General features: G+C 37.6%; 1 protein-coding gene and 1 non-coding gene across 3 annotated transcripts; one reads left to right on the top strand and one right to left on the bottom strand.

Moving 5' to 3' along the window:
• Positions 1-2,138: 2,138 nt before the first annotated feature.
• On the bottom strand, positions 2,139-2,211 carry trnar-ccu. Its single transcript has one exon. It is a non-coding gene; the product is annotated as a tRNA-Arg (tRNA).
• Positions 2,212-2,650: 439 nt separating this feature from the next.
• ttc26 (tetratricopeptide repeat domain 26) lies at positions 2,651-13,030 on the top strand. 2 transcript variants are annotated; one of them, XR_004613609.1, is made up of 19 exons: positions 2,651-2,952; positions 3,548-3,688; positions 4,432-4,524; positions 4,661-4,775; positions 5,876-5,925; positions 6,247-6,392; positions 7,150-7,321; positions 7,904-7,978; positions 8,084-8,186; positions 8,947-9,002; positions 9,316-9,369; positions 9,467-9,530; positions 9,614-9,702; positions 9,957-10,040; positions 10,148-10,217; positions 11,206-11,312; positions 11,967-12,100; positions 12,316-12,573; positions 13,018-13,030. XR_004613609.1 is itself a non-coding variant. In XM_034582807.1 (18 exons), the coding sequence occupies exons 1-18, from the start codon at positions 2,950-2,952 to the stop codon at positions 12,428-12,430; spliced, it is 1,671 nt and encodes a 556-aa protein (XP_034438698.1). In that variant the 5' UTR covers positions 2,651-2,949; the 3' UTR covers positions 12,431-12,944. The 2 variants fall into 2 exon arrangements, 1 of the variants encoding a protein (XP_034438698.1); XM_034582807.1 differs by lacking the exon at positions 13,018-13,030 and having other exon boundaries at positions 12,316-12,944.
• Positions 13,031-14,311: the final 1,281 nt, after the last annotated feature.

The raw sequence follows: 14,311 nt of genomic DNA, 5'->3' as shown, positions 1-14,311 counted from the left end.
GACAATACCAAATGGTGGATATTTAATTGTGTGAACAAAATGGAGGCACCCAACGCACTGTGATATAACAGGGAAACTTGTGCAGCATAAAAATATTAAAAAACAACACTGGAAAGGTCTAATGGCATTAAAAGCCTCAGTCTATTCAGACTGAGCCTTTGCTTGTCTCCAGAATAGATGTGAGGCGATGCAGTTTATTTTTTTTTATGTGAAAGTTAATGCAGTGTGACAGGATTGATTTCTAAATTCCTGTGTTTGCTGTGTAGCATAATCGTTGTATCTAACTGTGCTCTACATGTGCCATACTTCTCACATTAATGTTTTACCTCGTGGATTTTCCTTATCATTGCACCACTCCTCATTATCGTCTTTTTCTTGTGACAATGTCGCACATGGTTATTGTGATTGTAGATACTTGGATATTTGTTTCCTATGACTGATTCTGAGCCTGGATTTTAACGTCAATAAACGTTACCCTTGTTTTTCTTTTCAAAGTAATTTTGACTTTTGTTGCAGAAATCAAGAGGATTTAGACTTTGCCATTCAAAATGTGCCTGTGGGTGTGTGGCTTTGTTCCAAAAATAAAGCCTGATGGGTAATTTTTACATATGTGATGTCACCAGGAACTGTGTCATCAAGTAGAACAGGGCCCAGTGTATAGATGCTAAAAATTGTTAAAATGTTTAAAATCCCCTTAGTATGCCTAATTTTTATCAAGATTCATTAGCTATTGTCTAAGAAATCAACAATTTTTTTTTTTTTTAAACACCCCCCTCTCTCAATGTTAAAGAAAAATCCTGGATCTGTCCGCTGATCCAGATCCGCACCAAAAGTTTATGGGGTTTTCCCAGACCCTTACCACAGCCTTCCACCAGGTTTCATAGAAATCTATCCAGACATTTTGCGTAATTCTACAGACTAACAGACAAACAAATGCAGACAATCATCACGTGTCCAAGTCAGGAAATATCTTCAGTGGATTCAAAGCACAATCACACTGAATCACAATGTCAGACAGAAATATCATTACATAAAAGCTTCACACAAAGTCAACCTGAATCTGAAAAGCTTGGTTGTCAGAGTGAAATTTCAAACATCTCCCAATTAGCTTTGTTGCAAAGAACAGGGCAGAGAGCAAGAACCCAGTGTTACTACACACCACAAAACAGATGTGTGTATGACCAGGGGAGGGCAGTAAAGAGAGAGAATCCTGAGTTGTTATCCACATGAGATCAGTGTCCTACTCTGTCTGGATGAGCTGTCTGAGATAAAACCTAATCAACATGCTAACACAGCTAAGTCCTGTCCCAGCATGCTGAACACTATCATGTCTAAGGTCTTAGCATGCTGACTTTAAAAAAGACACTGGTACACAGTAAAGCACAAACTGACCAAAAATAACACATGAACAGCACCACTGCACAGCCGTGTCCACTCATTCTCCACTAACATGTGATTTGCAATTAATATAGCCGGTTTTCAGTGAATTTACAAAAGTAGTAAGTTTTGGTCCCAAACACCCAAAGAAGCTCATTTGTTGTGAATAGCTTGTTTTCTAAAGTGGATTTATGAAAAACGTATTTAAGTTTTGATGATAACGAAAGATTTCGTCTTTTGCCAAGCTTTTCTCAGGGAGGGCTGGATGGGCTGTCAATCACCTGCATCTGGTAAAAGACCGGCGCACAGCATTTACAACATAGTTTGTTTACACAGCATTTATAACGTTGTTTACACATCGTTACGACAAAGTTTGTTTACGCATCGTTAAGACATAGTTTGTTTACACAGCGTTTACAACATAGTTTGCAACACTTGTCCCAAGATGAACCTTTATACAAATGTACATTTCAATGGGAAAAAAGATACATGACAAAGATGGAACAACATTAAACAAGTAGATTGAAAATACCTGATCTACCGGGACTGCATTCAATCCTCTTAACAGGAATCAAAGTATATGTACGGTTTTGAGTCATAACAGATGTGAACAGCTTATGTACTTAATAATAAAACAGTAATTATTATGAAAGGTGTTCAGCAAACCACAACCCAGGAATGAAATCAATCATATTAAATTCTTAATTTCGACATTTGAAAGGACATCAGCTGTCGTTAACATTCAGAGCTCAAAAAGTGTCCACCCCAGATGGGACTCGAACCCACAATCCCCGGCTTAGGAGGCCGATGCCTTATCCATTAGGCCACTGGGGCACGTGACGCAATATACACGGCGATTCACAGTTTCATTAAACGGATTTTATGACATTTTCTGGAGTATATATATTCTGTATAAGGCAGCGTGTCACGGGTGTGGAGGTTATTTCTGTTTGTCTCTTGTTTGGCAGATGTCGACATTAAGAAAACTTTAATGCGCGCGGCCATTTCTCTCGTCGTTGCCAGGCAACAAAGAACACACCACTGTGTCAAGTGCGTCATAGAAGAATCAAGCTACTTCCTGTTTATCTATTTTACTGAAAAATAAATGTCAAGTAAGAAAACTGTTGCCATGCAGTTCCTCATATTTCCGCTGCCGTCTGAAACGTGGTACAGAGCTTGTTCGGAGGACACATGTTGTGGCTCATATCAGCAAAACACCGTGAATACAAGCTTCACTATATTAGCGGGTCCTTCGCTTGCGCCTTTATTTTGAAAATAATAGAGCGGAATACATTATCTTTTCCGCACGTAAACTAAATGAACGCTATGAGCCAGAGCTAGCTAACACAAACTGAGATCCTACTGAGCAACACTCCTCAAAGAATCCTGGGAAACTTCATCCTTTTACTAATTTATCACGGTCATGTTTGTCGTAAGATGATTTAATTATCATTGGTTTTTCAGCTGGTTTCACTGGAACATGGAACTAGGGGGCTAAAGCTAGCGTTAGCGAGGAAAACCCCACGTTACCTTGGTTGGCGATAAACAAGTCGCACCTAGGTCCCAGTCAACATGGTGAGTTAACCTTTCAGCACACTTCCATGTACCCACAGGACCATTCTAATGCTATAGACTCATTTTAATACTATAGATTCATTTGAATGTTATAGACTCATTCAATACTATCGACTCATTTTACTACTGTAGAGTCATTTAATACTGTAGAGTCATTTTAATACTATAGACTCATTTTACTACTGTAGAGTCATTTTAATACTAAAGACTAATTTTAATACTATAGTCATTTTAATGTTATAGACTAATTTAATACTGTAGAGTCATGTTAATGTTATAGACTCATTTTAATACTGTAGAGTCATTTTAATGTTATAGACTCATTTTAATACTGTAGAGTCATTTTAATGTTATAGACTCATTTAATACTTTCGACACATTTTTATGTTATAGACTCATTTAATAATATAGGCTCATTTTAATACTGTAGATTCATTTTAATGCTCTAGACTCATCTTAATGTTATAGAGTCATTTCACTGCTATAGAGTAATTTTTATGCTCTAGACTTATGTCAGTGCTTTAGACTCATCTTAATGTTATAGTCACATAAGTTCTTACCCTTAAAAAACGGTGCTCACACTTTATCTTTGTAGATCCTCTCTCGTGTGAAACCAGCGCTGGGAGCAGAGACACAGGTGAGCATCAGTGAGAAGAAGAAGAACCAGACCAAGGTTCCCCGGCTGGAGGAGTACCTGCAACAGAGAGACTACCTTGGGGCCCTGACACTGTTGGAGGTACACACACGACCCCAGCTCCAATCAAATCACAAGTTTCTGTTCCAGTGTTAATGTGGTTACCCCCCCCCCCCCCCTAGAAAGTACAAGTTTCTTTAGTGGTCCTTTCATGGATCACAGAGAATATATTCTCACAATATAATTATCATCAATAGCAATATAACAAAAGTCCAATATAGATCATTATAATGTTTATCCATTGTTCAAGCACAGTGAGGCGTGTACCACATAACACATTCACTCAGGAGCAAAAATCTGTCTTTAAACAAAAGAAACACAAATGGGACATTTCAACTAATATGAGAGTTTTTATCTTGATATAATTATTGACCATATTTCCCAGCTCTAATTGAAGTTAACGATGTAATTATAGTTGTGACTAAACAGAAATGCACAACATTTAGGCAGAAAAGGGTTGTTCAGGGAAATGAATCCAATTTATTAAGTCCAGTCTATCATCAGATATTTTTCTAAAATTTCAATATCCAAAGTGATGGTTCTTTTTTGTTTGTCTCAAGAACGTGGCGCCTGCTGATATTGATAATATCATAAAGCTTGAGTATAGAGAGCATTAACATAGAGGTAAATATATGAGGTGTGGACAAGATGAAATATTCATGATAGTTAATAAGTATTTTTTACAGGAAAGGGGTGGGACCAGATGAGTAAGGAGAATCCTCTTTCACACATTATCACACACTATGACTGAAGTGCTGCTGCTGATGTGCTGCTGTCATCTCCAGTTTCAGAGAAATGTCGGAGAGAAAGAGGAGCATGCCGACCTCTGGATTGGCTACTGCTCCTTTCACTTGGGTGATTACAAGAAAGCTATGGAGGTAGATGTTTGAATGAGTTTGTGTAGAGATGCACACTTTCTGTACATCAAGGTCCCTGATGGCAGTATTTAAATTCTGAATGCTTGTCTAATGAATGGATAAGTTCTGATCATATTTGTAATAATTTCCTTGACAGGAGTACAAGTCTCTGACCATGAAGCCTGATTGTCCTGTTGATGTGTGGGTCTATCTCGCCTGTGTCCTGTTTTTCTTGGGTCTCTATAAAGATGCTGAGGAGGCTGCGTCAAAGGGTAGGCATGGCAACCCAATATATGTGTACTCTGTACTGAATGTTTGCCTCTTAACCTAAATATTGTACAATGTCATCTGGGGAAAGGACCATCAGTATTCTGTGGTACTGTTAAGTTTATTTTTTATAAACTCAGGAAACCGATTTTTGTGAAATACTTTTGGTCACAGTGGAATCAAATAAGGATTTTTATGTATGAATTCTTTCATTCTAAGTTCACCATTTGACTTAAGGATAATATTTGAGTTTTTTCATTAGCATTCAGATGTAATGTATATCAACTTTAACGTGCCAAATTATAACTTTTATAACATTAAAGCTGTCTGAGGTTATACGGCAACAAAGCAACACTGGACACAGACTCACTGGAGTCTGAGTATCAATGAGTATCTCTTCAGTTTTTCAGTCCTGTGCTCATAGGTTGTCAGTAAAATAATCAGTAAATAAAACTCAACTGAATATAAACCAAATGTCTTCAAAGGTTTGATATGCACACCCAATTTCCTCACCGAGTTTTTCTCTGTGCACCATTTGCTGTTTAACTTGTCTAGTAATTTACCTGTATTCTTCTATTGTGAAGGAGGTTGAGTTCTGAAGACTTTTATGACCTTGATCTCTCATTGACTACGTTCACATGAACACCAATATTCTGATATTAACCTGATTAATACAATATTCTGAATAAGAGACTGTCATGTGAACAGCATTTTCTGATTTCCTTATAAGGTCATACTGGGAATAAGCAATAATTAAATGAAGATATGCAGAGTATTCTGATCTTAGTTGCAGTTGCATAATAAGACTATGCTCTGTAAACATGTGTACGACAATAGAATGGAATATTCTATAAGCATCTTAATCAAAATTATGTCTCATCCAGAATAAGATCAATAGTCTGATTATTGGTGTCCATGTCACATGGTCAGTGTTACCCTGTTTCGTAGATTTGGCAATTTTGGTCACAAGGTCTGATGTACATTTTTAGAATGTAATCAATCACTGTCTAATTTCTATGATCAATTTACAATCTATTATTACACTGTTATGTCATTACTAAAATTAGCATCTTATTCCCATGTGCTTTGCTGTCTAACTTTTTAGCACCGACGTCCCCGCTCCAAAACCGGCTCCTCTTCCACTTGGCTCACAAGGTTAGAAAATAAATGAAGTTTTACTGTGATGTATTTATTTGTTCATCTCCTGTCACTCACTCACAAACAGTTCACTGAGCAACAGTGTGGGTCAGGTTATGTCTCTAATATGAGGTAAACTTTGAGGTCTGTACACTGTAAAGTATCTGCTATCTTTTTTTCTTCAGATACATGTATATTTCCACTGTTTGTGATCCATGTCTTCCAAATTGTATTTCATTGTTTTTGTCTTCCTGCTTTCCCCTCCAGTCTCTTACCATTTTGTCCACCTGATCAGATCCCTGTTTGAAATGTTCCCGTTGTCCTCATCTCGTGTCTCAGTTCAATGATGAGAAGAGGCTGATGGGTTTCCACCAGAACCTGGAGGATGTGACGGAGGACCAGTTGAGCCTGGCATCCATTCACTACATGCGTTCCCACTACCAGGAGGCTATAGACATCTACAAACGGCTTCTGCTGCAGAACAGGTCTGTGCTTTCCCTGGAACATGTACCATTCGCGCATCACCTAGACCGGTGTTCGTTTTGTCTATGTGGGAGAATGAGATTTTATGTGCTTCACCCCTTGTCGAACCATAAAGATAATTCAAGTGCTGCGGACCTGCTGAGCTGGCTTCTTCTAACACTGATATACTGTATCTGTAGTATCAAGGGTAAGAAATGGAAAGCCTATCACAGAATTGCCCTGGCCACTTCTCTCAGAGGTCTATTCATTGGTTTGTGGCATCTTTGGTCTAAGAGGCATATATTTTTTTAAGAGCATGGCAGCAGATGTAACAGCGTCTGTTACAATCCTCCTCAGCAGCTGATGGCACACTTGTTGAAATCCAAATTAGCTTTACTGCTACCACTAATGCTTTAGACTGCTGCCAACTGCTGCTACCTACCATGCAAAAATATAAAAATTATGATATGCAAAATCATTCTATATTGTCCTCTCATCACATTTTAATATGAGTAGTCCGTCCCATCAGATCTTCACTTTTGTCAGGTCATATATTAGAATTAATCTTTATTGCCTTATCTGTTATGTTTTCTTAAGACATTGTACTATGTCATATCAAGCAATATAAGATAATAGTGACGTGACTAGTAACATGAATAAGAATTTGTTAGGTTTTCAAATAATACATAATACAATTTTTATTGTATCACATTATTTCCCCCACTATAGGAAATAAACCAGAAATACATTTTTAGTCCATATTACATCTTGTTTTTTCAGAGATTTCCTGGCCCTGAAAGTGTATGTGGCTCTGTGTTACTACAAGCTGGATTACTACGATGTGTCTCAAGAGGTGCTGGCCGTGTACCTGCAGAGCATCCCTGACTCCACTATCGCCCTGAACCTCAAGGCCTGCAACCACTTCAGACTCTACAATGGCAAAGCAGCAGAGGTAAACAATGTCTGACTACGGCTGGTTGTTTTATGTGTACATTTTGCAAATGCAGGTAATTCCCCCGGAAGTATCAGCCTGACTGGTTTTCAGGAGCTTCAGTGTTTTCTGTGGGAGAGAGGAGCTCCCTTAACCACAGACTTGGTGCTTTTTAACTTTGCAGATATTTTACATAAACAAAAACCTCTAAAACACTAGATGACAAAGGAAACTGAAAAAAGCAAAATATGTCTCCTTTGCATCTGTTGTAAAGATAACAACACAAGATCTGGTTATTTGGATGTCAAACATAAGTCACAGCTTACGTTGATTTTACAATGAAGTTGTCATCTTTATGTCATTGTGTTTTTGTTTTCAATTTTTTGTTCCTATGTCACATAGCAACATAAAAATCAAACATCTTTTTTAGGGGTCAATATTTTTCCAATAAAATATTTCCAATAAATGCGCAAATATGGTAATATTTGCGCATTTATTGGAAATATTTTATTTCTTGTTAATTTTCTGCTCATCCTTGTCATTTCTGTGTGGAGGTTAAGTAGAGTAAGGTTGGACTGGATGTTTGCATTCTCTCCCTCTCAGGCTGAGCTGAAGAACCTAATCGACATCTCCTCCTGCTCCTTTGAGTTTGCTAAGGAGCTTATCCGACACAACCTGGTAAGCTCAACTTCTGACTGTGAGTGTGTAGGTGTGTCCACACACTAGTGACTTATATTCTAGATTTCCACTATGTGAATCTCTCCCTCCTCCCGTGTACTGCAGGTGGTGTTTCGTGGTGGGGAGGGGGCTCTGCAGGTGCTGCCTCCTTTGATCGATGTGATCCCTGAGGCCAGACTCAACCTGGTCATCTACTATCTCAGACAAGGTGTGTGGGTGTGGCATTGCAGTTCTCAAAATAAGGAAAATATATTACATTTTTCCTTTTCAAAGGTTTTATTGTAAAATTATATGTAAAGAATTGAAAATGCTGTGTATTTAGACCTTTTTTTTTTTTTATGCAGTCACCTATTTATCACAGAGAGTTTATAATACCCAAATATAATACAAGAACATTTCTATTTCTATGAGTCTATGGGTTTTAACCAAACTGTAAACAATACAATAATATGCAACACAACTAGATCCTCCGCCAACAGTCCCCTTATGAAACCACATTTAAATTCAATAGATAAAGATTTTTATTTGGATCTGCAAATCTACCAAATTGCACACAATAATTTATATCATCCCCATTACATGCCTGATTTTTTTAAATCAAGTTCTATGTGAAGCAATTTGAAAAACACCTAGGCTATCTCATAATTTTAAAGACAGTGAAAAAACTCGGATCCTCCCCCTGATCTGGTCTTTCCTGACCTATACCATCCTTCCACCAAGTTTCATGGTAATCCACCCAGTAGTATTTGTGTAATGCTGCTAACTAACAGATAAACAAACAAACGCTTATTAAAACATAACCTCCTTAACAAGGTAATCAAATCCTTCTCTACTCAAACAAGAATGAATGTAATCTCTGCATCCTTTTCATGCTGCAGTTCATTTGATATATAGTTGTTTTAAGTGTTACATTCTATTGAAAACTTGCTCTAGTATATAGAATCACATGCTCCATTCTTCACTTCCAGACGATGTCCAAGAAGCTTTCAACCTCATTCAAGATCTGGTACCAACCACACCTCAGGTGACGATTCTCAGTGACACAATGATTGTTTCGAGTATGTTGTTGTAACTACTTGGCTTAAACAAGAGTGTGTTTTACTAACCGGGCTCATTGAAATTACGCCTATTATTAAACCTCTTCTCCTTGTTCCACTTAAGAGTTCATGAATTGCTTTTTCTTTCTTCGTAACAGTTTTTCGTATCTTCATCTTAATGTCACATGAAAACTGAGGGTTTTTGGTTCCATTCATCTGTTCACCTGTTGCAATGGATTGAAGCAGGTTTTAGAAGCAGAGCGTATCAAATGATTGTCTGATCATTTCGTATTCTCTCAGGAGTATATCTTGAAAGGAGTGGTGAATGCCGCACTGGGACAAGAAATTGGATCAGTGAGTATTTGTGTTAAACTCGAAGAGTTACATGTAAATGGATGTGATCATGAGAACAGAGAGTGTGAGACAAACATGCACTTTTATCTCTTTACAGAGGGATCACTTGAAAATCGCACAGCAATTCTTTCAGCTGGTTGGAGGCTCGGCGAGCGAATGCGGTACAGTGAATGAAAGTTTAATCAATGTGACCTTTTTACAGAAACCCAGTGCAAGCATGTAAAAAAATGTTTTGTCCTTTCAGACACTATTCCTGGCAGACAGTGCATGGCCTCCTGCTTCTTCCTCTTGCGGCAGTTTGAAGATGTTCTCATTTATCTAAACTCAGTCAAGGTTGGTGTTGCATAGAGTTATTACTTTACTGTGGTATCAGTGTGTAACCTGGAGCTGAACAAAAGACTCCCACACACTGGGTGATAAGTGTCACTTTAGATGACAAGTGGTGCTTCACAGATGAAGGTGTGTATTTGTGTGTTTTTCCCCGTGATTTGTACGACCAACCCTGACACTTGGCATGCTCTTTATTTCCGGACACATAGCCGATCATCCTTTTTCGTGCAGATATAACTGTTCTTTTCTTTTTGCAGGGTTACTTCTACAATGATGATACATTCAACTTCAACTACGCTCAGGCTAAAGCAGCCCTAGGCAACTACAAAGAAGCTGAAGAGGTACCTCACTTCAGCAAGAATCTACAGAACTGCTTTTTTAAAACTTGAATTCATTCTGACTGGAGTTACTGAATATTGTGTTGCACTAATCATAATGTTTCTTTCAGGTTTTTCTGCTGATTCAGAGTGAAAAGATCAAGAATGACTATGTTTACCTCAGCTGGCTGGCACGATGCTGTACGTATAATAGTGACTGAATGATAAGATCTTTCTGCACGGAACATTACATTAGGTTGCTAAATTAAAAACAAACTGTAAAAGAAAATCTGAACATATATCATATCTAATTCCTCATGTTTACATGAAAATAAGGATTACAAAAATTGAGCTGTAAAAACAAAACAAAACAGTGTTTAAAGGCAGTAAAAATAGCTGAAGTTCACTGAAATGATTAATACAATCCTGTGAAGCAAGAAAAATACAATTTAAGTCAGAGTAGGGTTTTTAAAAAGCCCAGATATAATAAATTGATGAATTAAAGTAATAAACTAAATCTGTTTAAAAAACAAGATTTGATAAATCCCAGCATAGACCAGGCACCTTTACTTCTTCAACTCTGAACAGATCTGAGGCTCAGCTGAGGCACAGATGGATTAAGATCCATCTTAAAATGTCTTAAAACGTTTGGATGATTGATAATTTTTTTCTAAAGTTTAATATAGGTGAAGTGTTGGAGGGTTTGGATTTGACATTTTATTATAACTGAAGTGAAAACAGGAGGAATATGATCCAGTTTCTCAGTTTTGTGCTACATTTGGCAGCAGCTTCATAGAGGTGAGGCCTTTACAGGTAGACATGAAAAAAGTTCCAGTTCTCTACAGCTGTTGGCATAAAAGCAGAGTGGGTGCTCTCAGAAACCTCGAGCTGGTAAAAACAAGACTTTTGATTTTCTCGCTCACTGAAGCTGAGGTCAGAGTCAAACCTCGCTGCCAGATTTTCTTGCCTCAGGCCTGTAAAGAATTTAGGGTTACTCTCGCACTCGCTTAGTATTTCACTCAGAAGCTCTTAGAAATGGAAATCTTGCTTAAAAGATTCCCCTTCCTGTCTTAATCTACATCAATAAAAATCTGCCTACAGGCATTTCATTTTTTTTTTCAAATCTTAATCTACTGAAGTTGCTGAAAGTGGCTGTGATGATGGATTATTGGATTCTTTTCCTTGTCAGATGTAATGAACCAGAAGGGTCGACTTGCCTGGGAGCTCTATCTGAAGATGGGCACTTCCTCTGACTCCTTCAGTCTGCTTCAGCTCATCGCCAACGACTGCTACAAGGTGACTCCACCATCTCGTATAACCTCAGGTTATCACCTAAAACCTCAGAAATACCTGTGTAGATGTATGAAATATTTGTCGATCGGCAGAAAATGATTCACCAGCAATTGATCAATCAATCAATTAAGTGTTCAAGCAAAAATGTGAAATATTGTCTGGTTTGAGCTTTGCCAATGTAAGTTTGACTATTTTATCTTGTTGCATTTTTAATAACTTTAGATTTTGGACACTTTGTTTGGACAAAACAAGCAATTTGAAGACAAAATGGGAAATTTGGATTGGTACAACATTTGCATACAATTAATTGATTAATAAAAATAATCAATACTTTCAGATAGTTGCAGCCCTAGTATGAAGCTTCATTTTCCTTTTTCCAGTGAATTTAACATTAGCACTGCAAATTTATTATTATGTACATTTTTTATTAATCTGCAGATGATTTTCTGATCAATCACCAAAGAGGTCATTTTTTTACCCATAGCAAGATTACGCAAAAACTACTGGTTGAAGGATGCATTATAGATTAGAGAAGAACCTCTATATTGTTCAGACTCAACCGAACGTGTGACCAGGTGTCACAGATGTGTGCAGTTTCATCCACGCCTTGTAAATCAATATGTTGCAGTGGGTCACGGTTACAACATGTTGTTTCAGATGGGCCAGTTCTACTATGCAGCCAAAGCATTTGATGCTCTGGAGAAGCTGGACCCAGAGTCAAACTACTGGGAGGGCAAGAGAGGAGCCTGTGTTGGAATCTTCCAGCTCATACTGGCAAACAAGGAGTCCAAGTATGTTTGCTTTGTTTTTTTATCTTGTGCAATAGTTTAAGTCTTGATTACACATTTAAAAACGTTTTCTTCATAATCCCTGTCATTACCATGTAACATCTGGACTCACAAATCAAACATCTGTGGTCTGTTTGAGTTGGTGTGGAGTAGACACACAAGAGTTGGTGCATTCTTGATCTAATCTTGTTTATTCACGTATCCTGTTTGCGCTCTAGGGAGACACTTAAAGAGGTCTTGCCCTTGCTGCGAAATTCAGGAAACCCCCAGGTTGAATACATCATCCGAGCTCTGAGGAAGTGGGCCAAAGACAACCGAGTCCTCCTCTCATGACGACCGTCAGCAGGATCCACCTCACTGTAGTCCTGCATCCAGAGAAGCTACATTATGCATTAACTTCATTCAACTGTATGAATGATATCTCTGCCACATGAAGACATTATTATTATTATTATTATTATTATCATGAAGACAATGTACTGTTTTGTTTTTTTAATGTCTTCAATTGCAAATATGTACTTGTATTTTTGCATTAAAATATGACCATGTTTTGTAAATTAAAGTGACTAATTTGTATGAATTTCAGTGTAGTAACTGACTAAAAACTTTTCCCTCTGATTTTATCAACTAATACAAATTTACAATCAGATAAGATATGAGTCTAAACTGTAGAGGTAGGAAAAATGAAAGGTAACATGACAAACAAATCAGGTTATCATGAGCAAGATAAATATATTTATATTCAAAATTAATGTCAATATAATGTTTTTCAGTTTTGTATTAATCTTTGATACAAATGGAATTAACAGAATCAAGCTGATATGAAGAATTAAAAAATATTTTTTGTTTGTCTACTTACATTATGTGTATTTGATACTCATAATTTTTAATAAATCAGATTAAGGAAGTGATTTATCTAGATTATTTTTGAAAGACAACTTTAAAGGAAACATGATTCCTCACACTGTTTAATTATGACTGAGTCAAATCCCAATTCTTTACTAGATGCCTGTCTGAACAGTAGCGGTCAGTAATCAAACTAAAACCCTGTGAGGGCTGTTGATTTTGAGTATCCTACATTTCATGGAACGATGGAAGTGGAGAAACTTCCCTCAGCCAAACAGACAATCATGACAGATTTTAGAAACCATGACCAGATGAAGGTATTCTTCAATAGGTTTGAGTATGTACATGTTTAGAAGACTATTTCTATACTGTGTTTCTCTTAGTGACGTTTACTTGGCATTGACATGTTAAAGTTGCAGTTTGATTAACATGCACTAGCACACAAATTGCACCATGTGTCCTATAAGGATTACATGTTTTTAACCAGGTTAAAGGACACTACTCTGATTCAGTGGTTTACATCCATAAATGCAGGGTTTTGGGAGAAACAGTTGAAGCAGCAGAGCTTCACAAATCCAGAATTTTAGTACCTAAAGTTCAGGCTTAGCAAAAGTTACATCCTACAATTAAACCTAAAGGTCAATTTAAATCTTGTAAACTTTACGCCCCCTCAACCTTTACCTGGCCTGATGACATTATACTTGACCGAGCTGCTCCAGAGAAACACTATACAACCGTTTCTTCATGCTGAGTTTTACACCTGTGATGGAAATTTGACCTGGTGAGACTTCTGAAATAAAGAGATTTGAGAATAATAGTCTTTTAAGTATTCTTTATTCCATGCAAGGAAGGTCAGACAATCATACAGCATGCGAAGAGCATTCTGCAGAGGGAATGACCAAGAAACAGTTGCAGGCGTGTGCTTTTTATGCGGGAAGAGGTGTGTGAAGAGTTGAACTACTTGTGTGTGTATGTATGTGAACTATGTGTGTGAACTGAGTGAATAGTAAAATCCCAGGAGATAAGACACAGACACAGGTTGAAGGCCTCTTCGAGCTCTTGGTGGGGGGAGACGAACAGTCTCATATTTGTGGCCCTGATGTCATCTTGGCAGTTACACAAACAGAAATAGTATGCATAAGCAGAGATAATATATAGTGTGGTATGATGGTAACATTTTCCATTACACACCCAATGGCGGTTGAACTGGTCCTAATGTGTAAAATTGGTGAAATGTCCTTTCAATTGTAAACTAGGTAACAGGGCAGGATTTACCACCTTGTATGTGGCAGGTGGTCATTACAACAGGCCCCAACCATAGATTGTTTTGCTCTGGGCCTTGGCAACAGGTTAATCCAGTTACAGTTT

Source organism: Hippoglossus hippoglossus, chromosome 1, assembly GCF_009819705.1.
Source record: "Hippoglossus hippoglossus isolate fHipHip1 chromosome 1, fHipHip1.pri, whole genome shotgun sequence".
Taxonomy (NCBI): domain Eukaryota; kingdom Metazoa; phylum Chordata; class Actinopteri; order Pleuronectiformes; family Pleuronectidae; genus Hippoglossus; species Hippoglossus hippoglossus.
Note: the sequence above shows the minus strand (reverse complement) of the source record. Positions and strands in the feature narration are given on the sequence as shown.